The 16,590-nt window shown below is 35.9% G+C and overlaps 1 protein-coding gene across 2 annotated transcripts in view; it reads right to left on the bottom strand.

Annotated features, from left to right (window-relative positions):
* Nucleotides 1-12,058: 12,058 nt before the first annotated feature.
* Nucleotides 12,059-16,590, bottom strand: part of LOC149237414 (syntaxin-71-like) — a 91,742-nt gene continuing 87,210 nt past the window's right edge. For both annotated transcript variants that reach the window (XM_089372648.1, XM_089372649.1), the window contains one exon: nt 12,059-12,484. In XM_089372648.1, coding sequence (XP_089228774.1) covers nt 12,469-12,484 — 16 coding nt within the window. In that variant the 3' untranslated portion in view covers nt 12,059-12,468. The remainder of the gene's footprint in view (nt 12,485-16,590) is intronic.

Raw genomic sequence — 16,590 nt, 5'->3', positions numbered from 1 at the left:
GTCAGTCGCCCAAAAAATAAAAATTACAACAATTGTTTGTGTACTCTATAAACTGTGTGGGTTATCCTCTGCATGTGAGAGCAGACCGGGTGTCTGTCTAAGATAAAATGATGATTGTTAAGCAAAATTATAGATATTAAGAGTGAGAATGATTATAAGTAATATGCATTATGAATGTTCTAGATTAAAACTTATATGATTAGGGAACAACATATTTTATAAATGATACTAGACTATAAATAATTTAATTAAAATTTACAATCTCAATAAAAAAAATTAGTATTGAAGAACTAAGGGCAAAATTTATACCCTTATCATAAATTCAGTTAAATTAAATGACAGCCTAAGCAATAACACAAGGCCCTATGGAAGGAAATTAAAGCAGAGTAGAAAGAAATATCAAAGCACTATGCAAAACAAACATAGAGATAAAAAATTATACGAATTATATGTTATTAGTCAGCCAAAAGGCCTTCTGTAATATTTTTTCTCAAAACTTTGGAAATGAGTGGATATTTATGGTAGGAATGTAGCTCGAGGGAAATTTTACTCAAAATTGCATATTGCTAAGCTTTTCATGATTGTCAGTTGTATTAGTGGTGACCTATCTATCATGGACAATTTTTTTATAGTAAAAAATTAAAATGGCCCTGTCCAATATATAAAATCATTATGATATCAATTAAAAACTATTTTCCAATGAATAAGAAGAGATTATTTGATTATGATATCAATTAAAAACTATTTTCCAATGAATAAGAAGAGATTATTTTATGCAGTATCCAAAAAAAACCTACATGATCTTGTCATGGGGTGTTTATCCCAACACTAGAAATGCAAAGGTGTAACAAAAGTGGAAGCCCTTGTTAGTGCAAAAGACAAGCATAAATGAGGATATGACAACATGGCAATTATGGTGCAACCTATATGGCAATTGTCCAAAACTATATTGCATAGTTAATAGGCAAATTCAAGCAGCCTTTTAGAAAACCAGTTAGTTGAATTATTGTTTCAGAACTATGGCCAACTTCTATTAAAAGTCGTGCAATACTTTAAAATAATTTAAAATTAAATGTGAAATTTCCATGCCAGTACTAAAATTACAAATGCATATACAAGCTCATCATAATCAAATTGTACCATGCATATATCACAATCATGGCTCAATTAGAATAATCATAAACAATTTATCAAAAAATACTCTAACTATAACCTCTCATCAATTTTGTTAGCTAATGATTTCTTGTCAATAGAGGATCTTTACAATGTACTTCCTCTTTTATATTTCCATATTAGAACAACAAAACCCAAAAGAAACTCAGATTCAAAAAGAGAACTGCAATCTCAAAATGTTAAAATATTTTTTGTAACTTTGAACATATATTATCAATTATAATTCTATTTTTAGTAATTTGATTCTTATTAATTGTTTTCTTTTAGCTAACATGCATAGCCACAATAATTGGCAAATACACACCTTACCAACTAAAAGTAATCTTTATTAGCATGACAATTATTATGATTGATGCTAAATATCACAAGTTGTCTATCATGGCTGAACTATCACAATTATTACGATTGATGCTAAATATCACAAGTTGTCTATAATAAATGCTTATTTGTTATACATTTGAATATGCCCACAAACAAAAATATGACATTCTTCATTCTGAAATCAGACTTGGACAGATAAGCAAGGTTTGTGTTTGCAATGTTGATGGGTTCTTGAGACTGATAAGCCTATATAACTTGGATAAGACAAACTAGGTTACCGTTTGCAATGCTTACAGGCTTTTGATACTGATAAGCCTATGAAACTTCCGAGTATGTAGTGACACAGTAAAAATACTTATGGGTTCTCCAGACGAAGTCCCTAAAATTTTGGGTACATTTATTTGTTAAGTTTGAATGTGCCCAAAAACAGAGACATCAACATTCTTCATTATGAAATTAGAGTCAGATCGGACCAACAAGTGTTGTGTTTGAAGCACTTATGAGTTCCCAATACTGATAAGCCTATAAGCTTTTGGGTATGTACAAAGACAGAAAAAACACTTATGGGTTCTCAACACTGAGCCTACAAGACTGTCGGGCCTGTTTATTTGTCGAATTTGAATACACATTAGTATTGACAATCAACTTGACTTTTAGGGGCTTAAAAGAATGAAAGGAATGAAATTTATAAAATTTGACCAGTAAATTTCCAACATTTTAGTTGTCAAATGCATTCATAGTTTTTCAATACCATTACTGAACTTCATTAAAAAATTTACAATATCTTTGGTAAAGTTAGGGTTTGGTACCAAACTTTAGTCTGTATTATTCGGTTTGGTAGTAGTTGTTTCTTATGGGGTTGCATCAATGGCTATGGTTTTTATTAACAAGGTCATTCTCATGCAGTATCGAGCTTGTATTCACCCAGAAACCTGAATTAAAAACCCAAGGTGCAAATCCTAAGTGACTTTAACAACATAGATACGTCTGTCACAAAGAGGGACTCAATTCCCTACAGCTACTTAGGTAGAGAAGAGCCCTCCAAAGTTCTTCTTGCCCAATCCCGAAACAGAGCTTCCCTGATTTCTTTACCAACAATTCTTGATTCCTGAGCAGGTCTATATAGCACAGGGATTGATCTATTACCACTATGATGATTGTCACCTTGAATTTCTTATGGATTTGTCTCCATCGAATGTGATTGTGTTGTGATTTGAGTGTGTACGGTACATCATGTGACTCCTGAGATGTCGATGTCTGATCCATGGATGTATGGTCTGGGCTGTGATTTTTGTGTGTACGGGTACATCATGCAACCCCTGAGATGTCGATGTATGATCCATGGATGTATGGTCTGAATCTGTCCAAGAGTATTAATTAGTCTATAGATTGGAAATATTGGTTTTTGCACTACAATGGACTAGCAGCAAAATTCGTATGATGGCAACAACCATAGGAATGGTAGTAGGAATTATGCAGGCAACAACAACAAAAATTGCACGAGCGACAGTAGCAACATACAAACAGTTGTCCTACAACAATATGGGCAACAATAGCGACATATAGTTTATCGTACAAACTCTAATATTCGATAATGCAATAAACACACAAATTACTTAATGGCACAATTAAAATAGGTTATTTTTAAAAGGAATGAATATGAAAGAGATGGTGGCAATGGCACAATTAAAATAGATTATTTTTAAAAGGAATGAATATGAAAGAGATGGTGGCTCACATGTAAAGGGCGCATATAAATAATCCAAGTGGGTGCCCCTTCAAAAAAATCTTATTTTTATATCATAATTTCATATCATAACATTCAATTAATGTGGTTGTTGTTGTTGTTGTTATATTTTTATTTTTTTCTTTATTTTTTATTTTTTATATTCATAACATGCCCTCTAAAGGGAGTGGACTCTAAAGCTATTTAATTTTAAACGCCACGTTTATTACAAGATTTGTGTGAGATGTCATTCTTTGTTATGAGACTCCAGGGGTCCCTCTCCGCCTTTAGTGTGTTGATCATAAGTGCATGGCTCTCTTCATGCATGAGGTGGTGACTCTTAAACAACATACCTAGCGAGATTATCCAAACCATCTCCCCATCAAGTTGATTACATTTTTCTTTTCACATACTTCAACATTTGAAGGCATTAAGTGTCATGCAAACCCTCTAAATTTGTGTAATGTTTGTACTCAATCACTGCAAGTTTTTACAACAACATATTTACGAGTTTGACAACCCATCTTCACAAGGATACAAAGGACTACGCATTCTCACCATGGGCTTAGTCAATAATGTAGTCCATATACATGGACTCTAGTTTTTTCCATCAATGTCAACTATAAGGAGAATGTGTATTGGTTGTTTTCAAGCTCCTCCCAAGGACACCAAATTAGGGCCTCTCAAAACTAGATTCTCCCTAGGCAACATCATCAAGCAATATTTAGTGCCTTCTCAATGATTGTTGCCATTACAAATACTTCTCACTCCACTCTTTACTTTTTTGTATCTTCTTAGCTCTATTTTTTGTTATTGTATTACTTAGTCACTTGAATCTTCTATTTTATACCTTTTAGAGTATCCTTTTACACTCATATAGCTTTATTATCACTGATTATATTTAGTGCCTTCTCAGTGATTGTTGCCATCACAAATACTTCTCACTCCACTCTTTACTTTTTTTTATCTTCTTAGCTCTCTTTTTTGATATTGTATTACATAGTCACTTGAATCTTCTATTTTATACCTTTCAGAGTATCTTTTTACACTCATAGCTTTATTATCACTGATTATACTTCTTGTGACCCATTATTCTTGTCATTTGTTAATGCCAATATAATTGCCATATCTTATATGTCTTCAACTTAGTGGTGTTTGTTGCATAAAAGGTTTCTAAATGAAGTTCCTATAATACTAGGGTTCAAAGGGACACCTAGTTCATTTGTTTTATTGTTCGAGTTATGAATGAATTAATGAATGATATTCTAACGTCCACGAGACTATAAATAGTCTATGGGACCACCAACTTCCATGTTTTTCACCTTTTGCAATTAAATCCTTTTCTTATTCAAATTGATGATGAGTTGGTCCATCCTTCTAACAATCCCTTTGTTGAAAACACAATGCCAAGAAACTGTTGCTAACATATTGCCATAACTATCCCTGATGTCCCTAAAAGCATCACATTCCAAAATGAAATGTTTTTTCGATTCCATTGCCCCATAAGTGCAAAAAATACACACCCGTTCTTCCCAAACTTTTTTAGGTCTTTTCCATCGTCTCGTTTCACACCGAAGTTGATGCGAGTTAGTTCTTAATTGAGCAATAAGAATATTTTCTCTCCACATAATGCTAGCTCCAATGTACTCTTTTTGTTAGAGATCACAAGGTTGAATTCCTCAACATGTACTTCTTTCTACCCAACTCTTTTTCTCATATAAACAGAACTTCTCCATAAAAAAATTCTTTAACGCATTGCTATTCTGGGACACATTGAGGTAGATATTCCATTTTTACATTCATTTGTTGTTTTGCCTCATACATGTTTTCTTTCTTTCACTCATGCCTTCTTTGAAGATAACTTTATGCCATCTACCTACTCTCATTTGCTCAATTCTTTTTAGATATCTTATGAGACGCGCCATAGCAATTGTATCGATGGGAGTTGTTCCTGTTTCACTCAACATCATCTCATAAAGAACCGAATTTTCTATTTTGAACTTGCTCATGAACAAGCATTTTTGGATTTTCTCAATATGTTTTCATTTTGACGCGAGGGGGCTGCTAGCCCACAATTCACACCCATACAACGTCACTGGATGTAATAGTCAAAAAATCACTTTAATCATTTTCCAATCCCATAGCTCTACCTCTCTACCTCTATTTTGAAGAGCATATAATACTTTCCACCCTCTAAAAATTCTCTATTTCATGCAATCTTCCCAATTAAGCTTCTTGTTGAAATCAATCTCGAGGTACTTGTACTCATTTACTTCTTCAAGAGTATTTCCTCAAAAGAGAACATATTATGGTTCTATTTCTTTTTATTGGAGAAAATCATTATTTTGGTCTTGCTAGTATTGACTTGCATCCCCACTACTCTACAAAAATGCACAAGGGCATATAGGTGCATCTGCAATCCATGGGCCAATTTAGCAATCAATACAAGGTCATCAACATATAAAAGAATCTTTATCACAAAATCCCCCAAACGAACACCATCTCCACCTTGCAAATTTAACCACTCTTCCAATTTATCAATATATAAACCAAAAAGAGTAGGGGATAAAGGGCAGTCTTGTTTGACTCCAATGTCACTTCTGAAGCTTCCCAAAATGTTTGTTGAAGTTCTAATTGACTTTTGCCTCTTCATATAGCCTATGGACAGTGGCTCTATAATGCGAAGAAATTTCAAGTTCTTTTATTCTACACAACTTATCTCTAAAGACTGTCAAATGCCTTTTATGATCAGGCATTATGGAATTTTTCAGATTTCTCTAGTCCTTTCTACAGCTCTCTTTTGTAGCAAGTTGGTAATTATTAATTCAATATGTTTTTTGTTCAACTGCATCAAAAACTATCTTCCTTCATGCATTATTTATGTCATGATTGATGCATAATGCCAATGTCAGTCTAGTATATTAAGCCATAATGATATCAGCTTCCCTGAACAAATCATGACCATACAAGATAATTGTTGCTGTTGTCCAAAAGGTTCAAAGTTGGTCCCTGGCAAATAGTTTTATTCAAATAACAAATAATTGAAAATCATCGTCACATCAAATTGAAAATTCCAAGAAATGCAATATCCCCGGCATGAGATTAAGATGTATGAGTCGACATAAAACTGCACACATGAAACCATGGCACAAGAAGGTAATATTTACAATATTTTCCTATCAAGTTCCTTGTTGAGAGCACTTACATCAGAAACCACTCCCTTCTTATGAAGATCTGGGAAGATGAATCATTGCCTCTGAACAAGAAGTAATTGCAATCCTCTAATATACTTAAAGAAACTCAACATATAAGACCAAATGGGAAACACTTGAGAATATTCCTAAAGAAACCTTGACTGATTACAAAAAATAAAATTTTACAACAAAACCCATAGCTTGATTTGAAAGTAAACTCTCTACCTCTAAAACATAACATAAAACACATTTAAATAGTTGACATCATTACCTACATTGTGTCGTCATCAATGCAAACCTACATAATGACATAAATTAATCACTATAAGATATATAAATAAGCCAAACATGTTTTATATATATATATATATATATATATATATATATATATATATATATATATATATAATTTGTTGGGTGTGCATTGTACTCTTCGTAGGTAGACTTACACTCATCCCAACACATAAGGGGTCAAAGGGGGCCTATGGTTCTTAGACACAATGTAAGCTAATTCTAGTTAAGGAATTAGGATTGTAATCTAATCTGGATGAATTGACAGGGTTTTAAATGCTACAGAATACCTAAATATTGCATTGTCAACAATGAAGATAATATAGTGAGAAAAAGAGAGGTGTGGCTCTTAGGTTGGTTTTCCTAATTAAGGATTTCTAAGGTCAATCTTGTGGATACTTTGTGAATGTCACATTGGAATTTAAGTAATTTAGATTTTGCCAGTGGTGTTTTTCTTGCACAGGATTATCAAATTCTTCATTGTTTGGACAAACCAGGGTTGCTTGGGAGCAGGTGCGACATTTTCAGAAGCTCCCCGTTTGGGAGCGAATCCCAGAGCATTTTTTATAATATATATATATATATTATAAAAAATGCTCTGGGATTCGCTCCCAAACGGGGAGCTTCTGAAAATGTCGCACCTGCTCCCAAGCAACCCTGGTTTGTCCAAACAATGAAGATATATATTATTTTTTTATATTTTGATACATTATGTCAACAAAAACATGTAGAATGGTGAATTAGATATAAAAAACGTTAAAAAAAACAAAAAACAAAAAAAAAACCAACAACAACAATCATCTAGAAGTTATAATCTTCATTAACCACGTCCACAAGTTAGTAACATACAACATATTGAGTCTCATGAATCATGATTCATCAATCTTAAAGTTTCAACTTCAAGCTTTCAAAATTGAAAATTCAATATATATAATTTATCATCATTGATCGCCAAAGTTGTACTTGTAAGCCAAGTTTAACCATTACAACAAATAATATCTAACATGAAATTAAATGTTATAAAATGAAATGAAATGAAACAACTTTCACGAAGCATCATATTCATAATTCATTACCAATGAGTTATAATTGCCAACTTCAAACTTAAATTGTCATATATTGTTTACAAAAATATCATGATAAATATGAAATAGTCAACAGTTATAAAAACTACTAGAAACTAGAAAAGACAAGTAAATCTATCATCTACATCTTTTTCTTGCCACCACAAATAATGTCTAATTTCTGAGTAGGTCATGGTGGTCTTCTAGGAGTCTCCCCCCGCACATACCCACGAATAGAACCAAAAGGCACATGCCCTCCACGTGAGGATGTACATGGAGGCGGCGACGGCAAAGGAACAAGACTCGAAACTCGAGAACTGCTACTGGATGGTGGGGGTGGCATGGTTGTTGCTTCATCTTCCTCTCTCATAAGTTTTGCTTCCAATTCTTCAAGATGTATAGTGCCATCCTCCAAATTATCATCCTCTGGGTGGTTGTCCCAAATTTTATATGTTGGATCCTCATAAGGCTGATCACAGTAATGACTCAACAACCTCAAGTTGTGGTGCACATAACCCAAGCTTTCTGCCCGGTTTTCATTGAGTTTGTTTCTTCTCACATTATGTATGAAGCTTTAGGTGCTCCAACACCTCTCTGCAGAAGAAGTATTTACAACCTGTGAGAATTTTTCTGCCAATTTTGGCAAGTCCTTGGCCGCCATATGCTTCCCACCATGTGAGAGCATCAAATATGTCTCTATCTTCCATTGCATGGAAGGAACCAAACAAACCAATGCAATTGAAGTATCTGACTAATTCAAGACGCAGATTAGCACATTCCTCCCTGTTAGGTATCAACTTGTCTAATGCTTGCAAATATCTTGTAGATACCTCTTCATCTATATGGGGTTCGACCCTAACCCCACCCCTTGGTGCAGGTTGGTCCAACCAGATGCAGAGTAGTATTTTGGCATAAGGATATACGCCAAGGCATGTAGTGGAACATTAAGTTTATCCCACCGTGTACACACACAATTGTGAATCAGTGTATACAAGTTGGAATCATCTTTTTGAACAATATCTTTTATTTGCCCCAACATGGTATCCATCTGTTCATACACCTCCCCAATCACTGGTTTATATGTATCTGCAAATCGAATCATGTGATAAATGGGCTTGGTGAATTCCAATACTTGCCTCACACGTGCCCAAAACTGAACATCAAGAGCGGACTCTTCCACTTATTCAAAGCCTTGCCTGTCAGCGACATTTGTAGCCCTTTCCATTAATACCTGCCAGTGTGGACTTGATACCATGCTATCCAATGACTCTCTTACCTTCAAAAGGCGCTTGAAGGTGAGGTAATAGCTACCAAATCTAGTCTTCGCAATCTTCAACAACTCCAATCTTGAGCCACTGTGGAAAAGGCCATGGGTATTGCTATGATTTGTAATAGATCTTATCATTTCTTTGCCTCTTGTACAAATCACCAATCCATTTGTATTGTTGGTTTTTGTTCTTAATAATATCATGCATCAAAAGGTTCATTGTGTGAACCAAACACCCAGACTAAAATATGTTGGGGTATTTATCCTCAATAATTACTCCCACTGCTTTACAATTAAGAGCATTATCAATGATGACTTGGATGACATTGTATGGCCCAATACGATCAATTGTTTCAGGTAATGATTCTGCAATGTTGACGTCGGTCTTGAACTTGTCTAAGTAATCATATGCTGAAAGAAGGATGGCAGCACTAACAGACACAGCAAGAACACTTATCAATGACTTGCCTTTTACATTTGTCCATCCATCAGATACAATGGACACCCCATGCTCATTCCAAGAATTTGTCATTCTACTCAAAGAATGTGATATTTTTGCTTTTTCATGATCAAGTCCAATGATTCTCGCCTTGTCATACCCAGGGCTCTTGTATCCTTTAGGGGCATCATTTATGGCAGAAACCATTTCATGCCAATAAGGTGAGCGAAGAACATTGAATGGTATCCCACATGCATAGAGAAACCTGTAAACTTTTGAATCCACATCATTCCTACACCCTTCATCAAGGAAATCTGATATGGTTCGACGCCTTAAAGAGATGTTTGGTGACCCTGTGCCTCCATATCCACTGCCATGGGAGGAAGCTGAAGGAGTTCTTTGTGCATGTGATTGTGAGCTTGGTTCAAAGAAACCTTTTGAATTTTTAGATTTGTATTGGGCTTTCCTCCTCTTCCCTTATGTATTTGGCTCTATCCGTTGATGACACACTTGTACAAGTTTTGATTCCTATTTGTTTATCTGCATCCCTTGGCCTTTTCCCGCAGAGGTGTTTTCTGGCACAAGTGTATGAACCTGTGTAATTATTGTTGCAATGGGGGAAGTGAAATTTAGTGGTTCCACCCCCTTTCCCTGCTTCAAGCCTATTAACATATTTCCACAATGGGGTTTGGTCTTGTTTAGTTTTTTGAGCCGACTCATGTTCACTCTCTTCCAGCTCCTCCTCACCAAGGTACTCCTCTCCGGGGTTTTCATCAAATCCACCATAACCCACTTCTTCATCCCCTTCTTAATTTTCAACCCTCCTTTTTCTACTCTCCAACACCATAATAACCAAAAAATGAACCAAGAAAAAGAAAATGCCAAGCAATATAACCATGATGTTTGACATTTGAAGTTTTGAATCTACAAAAAAATGGAATGGGAATGGGAAATAGAGAAAAAAAAATATTTATTTAGGAATGAAAAAAAAAAATTGCTAAATTAGAGTGTAGATCCTACCTCTTTGGCCTCCAATCTCCCCTTGCAAGCTCTTGCAAGCTCTTCAATCTCCCCTTGGATGCCTCTCCTTGTTCCAAATTCTCTCTTGCTCTCTTTCACTCGCCTGCTCTCTCTCACTCTCTCACACTTAGAAATTTAGAATGAAATGAATAATGAGATGGAGAGGGTTTATTTATCCACCCACCCCGTTCCCTCCCTCCCCCCCCTCCTTTTTTTCCCCTCCCCTCACCTTCCTTCTCTCCACGCCATTGTCGCCTCTCCCTCCCGCGCAAACATCGCTCTCCGCCGAATGGGAGCGATTTTTCCAACCCGGGAGCGGTCGGGAGCGATCGCTCCCCGGTTGGAAAAATCGCTCCTGGAGTGACGGGAGCGACGCTCCCTCCATCGCTCCCAAAAAAAAACAGGGAGCGAATTCCGAGTTGCTCCCTCCCAAAGCGCGGATTGGGAGCGGGATCAGGAGGGGGGGGTGGGGGGGCACTCCCCTGCAACACTGGGACAAACATTCTTAGCATTTACTACATCGTTTGGTTTGTTATCTTTGTATTAGAGTATCCCAATATAAACAACATAAACATTAACCTCTAGGAATGCTTCACTGTATTTCTACTAAATAGCAAAAACTAGAAAATGAAAATGCGGTTGGTCGATCTAGAGTGGTTCACAAGGGATGATGCCTGAATCAGAGAAGAATCCAGTTACGATTGGAACTAGCCAAACTAGCAAATCCTAAGTTGGACCAACACTCGAAAAATTTGGGTGCCAAAATATCAAAAAAGGAAAGAAAAATGTTTGGAACAACAGTTGAATGATTTTGTCTTAGGGAAATACAATCTTGGACTGAAGCGAAACTAGTTGCTATAAACAAACAATAATGCAGATCCCATTGTCTTCGAGGATATTGATTTCTCCTTCAAAAAGATTGTGAAAACTCAACCAACAGCAATTGAGGTTAATGACTAGGGGTTGATAAACTTTGAGCCAAGCAACACTAGAAGATCAAAGCACTAGTACGATCCTTGGAGAACAACGAAGTGATGATGAGGATCCCAGTGTAGGGGGCAATTTGGTGGTATGTAGTTTGTTTGTTGTTGAATCATGGTTTTTTGGACTCCAAAGATCATTTACAGACATGATGTCTATGCAAATTGTTTCATATATTAATTGCATGAAGTGTCCTTTTGTTACTCTCACTCTTACATGCTATATAGAGTAAACTTTACATATATATATATATATATTGTAGATTATATCTATTTTTTAGGTGACTCGTACTTTAACCACAGTTTTCTGGCCATCCCCAGACCAGTCCCAGTCTGCCCCTCAACTACTTATGGTTCAGTCCCTCTCTAACCCTCGATCAACTTTGGTGCCAATTCTGGTTCTGATAAACTTTGGTTGCCAGTAACAAAATCAATATCCTATTAAACAAATATTGAACATCAACAAACGAGTTCACTTACATGCACTGACTGTAAACGGCACATACATACAAAGGATTTTCTTACAAAGTGTGCACTGAATAATTTTATCCACAACAAAACCATGTGTATTTGGATATCTCGATGAAAAAGGAAAAATATTGTGTTCAATAACAAAGTACACACTTTTAGATTAAACAATGAATTAGAATGCTTTGATAGGCCACAAAAGAACACACAAACTTTCTCGAAATGAATATGTATGTATTCAATGCCATTTTTACAATGAGACAAGAATCTAGACTATATAGTACTGATCATTCAATAAAAATCATCAGACTAAAAGAGGTAACACATTAAACAAATGCCATCATTGTGAATAATACCACAAATATGTTTGTGAAATTGTGAATAGTGCAATACTGCAGAGAAGAAGGCAATCAGTTCTCTGCAAGATTTGTCAGCAGCAACAGAGCTGCCACATACCAGGAAAAACCAACTTCTAAGTCACATTGCTTCCCGCTGCAAGCAACTTCTGGTTTTGAAATCTTTCATCTATTTCTTCAAGACACTGCAAGTGGAAGCAAACACAACATCACTTCTCTCGTTTTACTTATAACACTTCACACGAAAGTATTTTACCTATGTGCCCTATGATAGCATGCTTTAATCTGAACGCAAAAAAGAATTCAGCAGTAAAAGTCATTACTACTGCATGAAACCTGTATGGAATTGCCCTTGTGCTTCCTATAAGGAAATCTACAATAAGAATAAAAATCCAGGAAAACAACTCCAGACCCAAAAAAAAAAAACCTGGAAAAGGGAGTCCAATGGAAATAAGAAGACAGGAAAGAGGAATTCCATTAAACCAATTATCATTGCAGATTGAATAAGCATTCAGAATAATTTATGATCCTAGAGCGAGCAATTAGAAAGAAGGCCAAATTAAGTTGTTCACATGCCAATGCACAAAATGAGCTGCATGATCAAGCAGCAACAACACCTCCTCAACTGAACACATGTCAGCATATTCCAACTGAAATATGCATATCAACACACTTTCAGGTCTTCAAAGATGGCCAGTTTAGAATGCCAGAAAGCTGTTTATTCAGATTTAGACCAGGAATCGAATTTAATATAATCAAGTATTCCAAGACTTCCCTCGTTTAATCTAATAAAATGTGTCTTTTTATTAAAAGTAAACAAATATTTGGATTCAATGTTAATTTTTTAAATTATACAGAGATATTGTCATGCCATTATGTATTATTACGACTTTATAGACCATAGTTAGAAAAATGTTGTAACTTTAATGTTCCATAGAAAAGGGGATATTTTAATTTGATGGTTGATTAAGTTTTCGTTGCAATGGGTCAAGTTATCTTAGGCTAAGATCTCAAATAAGCTATAGTTTTAACCTTAAAATATATGTAAATATATATAATGTTCTTGATAGAATAACTCCTTTTGATTTAGGTGTTGATTTTTAAGTTGTTTAATATTTGTAGTCACAATATTTAATTTTTAATGTCATGGTTGAAAATATTGGAATTTTAAGGTTTTTCGTAATCATATATTTAGTTTTAATGTCATGGTTGACAAATGTTGGAAGTTTAAAGTTTTTCTTAGTCATGATATTTGGTCTTAGACAAAAACTTAAAAGAAAACCAATTCCACGTTTCTATGGACTGTGCTATATTTGTTGGTTGGCATAGAAATGTCAGGGCACTAATAGTCCCCAACAAGAAGACCTGAAGACAAACCCTTGAATTTGCACCCAAAACCTTGGGGATGAAATTGTCATGAATAAATAACTTGGTGTCCATCACGAGGATGTTAATTTTTGGTTGTTTGTAGTTCTTAGAAGAGGGCGCATGAACCTTGCAGGCAATTCCTTGCAGATGGGTGTGCCGTGTGGGAGAGATTCCCTTACCCCCCAATGATAGATTCCTTATACTTATGCCACTTGCAATCGTCTACTTTTGGTTTACTGTAAGGTTATGACAGATCTGTCTTACACAGCTATCAGAGATTAATGATGGACTCATTACACAGCTAATGACAGATTCCTTCCATGGAAAAGTGTGTAAGAGCTATTCTAGGCAAAGGTCAGGCACATTGCCTGGGAGTGATTCTTCTGTATGTGGGTTTGACTACATGACGAAAACACTAGTCAAGTATTACTACATGAGGGAAACACTGGTCAAGGTTATATAGTCATACATGTGACATGTGTGAACACATAATGTGAGTGTGAAGGCGCAAAAGAAGCCATTGTAGTCCATCTACAATGGTATTGTAGTCCTTATAATTGCATTAATAATAAGATATTGATTGCTGTTATAGAATCCCAGCTTCTTGAGAATCATTTGAGGTTCTACCTCTGGACTGACTTTTGTCAGTGGAGAGTGGTAAGATCTTGTGACTCTCTTGATCAATTATTTTTCATTATTACTTCATGGTTCAGCAGAGCAGAGATGAAATGATAGAGATGGTACATGACGACAAGATGGCATGATGACCACAGATGGATTGGCAGGTGGAATTCTCCTAGTTGAGAGGGAGTGTTAAAATTGGAAACTATGGACGAATTCCACCTTGGGACAGCTTATTTGATAGAGATGATGATTGCATTAGATTCCTCTTTTCGAGAGGTCCAAGATTGACATAAAGATCATCTCATTCGGACAAGCTTAAGTGTGATTTTGAAATTATGCCCTCACATGTGCAAATTGTTCAAGTCAGCCTCATCATCATGTAGGCTCAAGAAGCCCAATGGATGTGTCTCCTCACCCACAACGAATTGTATAAATACAAGAGACCTCAGACCTCATTTGGCACATTCATCACTCACACAATCTTCTCTATCTTCATTTGATTGGTTCATACGGCTATTGGGAAGCTTCTCTCTCTCACACGTGTGGCAAGGAGGAGGAGTTTTCTAGGCAGAATTACAAGCCGAAATTTCAGAGTTCTGGGACAGGTTTGACCAGCATTGACCGAGGGTTTGTTGACCAAGTTTGACTGCGTTTTTGGGGTCAAAAGTTCAATTTTTCTAAGCCACATCTTTGAGCACAAAAAACCGAGAAATTATGGGTTGATTGACCTGCGTTGACTTCAGGGTTGACTGTTGATTGACGGCAAAAAAATTACAACAGTTTTCTCTCTCCTTTGACCGAGCTATTTTGGGCTGAATTTGTCCTCCTGACCAGGCCGAGTTTGACAGAGGAAGACCGAGTTTCTTTGAGGACAATTTGATGTTGTTTTGAGCAGCGTTGAGTTTCGGGTTAGGGCTGAAGTTTGACTGCAGTTGACTGCAGAAATTCACAGGGTTGTTTTGACTTTGTATTGGACAAGTCAATTTGACTTTTGTACTCTCTCTCTCTGCTAAACTTTTGATTTAATAATAAGAAAAATTGATCAAAGAGTTTTCCCCACATTGTGGTTTTTCCCTGGCATCTGCCAAATCTGGTGTCCTCTTGTCTTGGCTTGTCTTCTGCATTTTGTTTCATGTTCTATCTGCTTTCACTGTCAATGTGATTATTGTGATTTCTATTGGAAATTGAAAATTGTTATTGGGCTACTAAGGAACATTGAAGTAAATTGTGTTAAGCATAGAACATGCCATTGTTAACTAAAATTAACAATAGGCAATGATTTTGATGCTATGTAGGTACTTGTTGTAGCATGAGTTTTTTGAATGCTAGAGGCGATCTAGACCCTGTTTGTTGATGTATTTTCGGTTCAAAGATGGATTGCACTCAATGCTATTCTGGTTATGTTCACCCTTACATGCTATATAAATGAGAACTTGTAATTTGTGGACCGGTGGTTGATGAAGATTATAGCTACTAGATGAATGATGTTATATGCTTTAACCCATGTTTTTATGTTTTTTATCACTAATTCATCATTCTATATGCTTTTGTTGGCACATATGCATCAAAATATATAAAAATATATATTATATAAAATTCGCTCCCAAAATTGCTCCCGACCCTGGAGCTTTTGAAAATGTCGCTCCCTGCTCTTGATTCCACTCCCAAGCAGCCATGCCTCTGTCCTTGATCAATAAGACTGAAAACAAGCTCTTCTTCAGTCCTGTTACATACAGCACATTCTTTATTTCCACTGTTCCACTTGAATCGAGCTTGAACTTAATGGTTCTCTCTCCCTTCACTAGATACTTAGCATCATCACCAAGCTCCGCATGAACCCTTGAGAATTTCTCCATCATACCACTAAACAGGTCACATGCTTCTGTCATATGGTGTGATGCACCATTGTCCAAGTACCAAGCACTCTTATTGATGGTGCTGGTAGATAGACAGAATACCAATGAGAAGTCCCCGAACTTCACTGCAAACTCATCAAGTTGTACCTTTGTTGACAGTGTTGTATATTGCGACTTCCCCTTTCTTGATTTTAAAGGCAATTAAGATGAGCACAATTTTCTACCAAATAATTACTTCCAATGATACAATTATATCTTTAACACATTCCATATCATTAAGCAATTACACTTCAGAAAATTTCAACCATGAATACAATAGGGCAGTAGAGATCACAATAAAACAATGATGCCCAAAAGACACAAAATATATCCTGGGAAAACCCTAACCAAGGAAAAACCCAACAATCTTTTCTTGGGAGAAATTTGTCCAATGCAATCAAATG

Source organism: Pinus tabuliformis, chromosome 8 (genome assembly GCF_031772625.1).
Source record: "Pinus tabuliformis cultivar Carrire ecotype Pingquan chromosome 8, CPIR1, whole genome shotgun sequence".
Taxonomy (NCBI): Eukaryota; Viridiplantae; Streptophyta; class Pinopsida; order Pinales; family Pinaceae; genus Pinus; species Pinus tabuliformis.
This window is presented reverse-complemented; position numbering and strand designations above follow the sequence as displayed.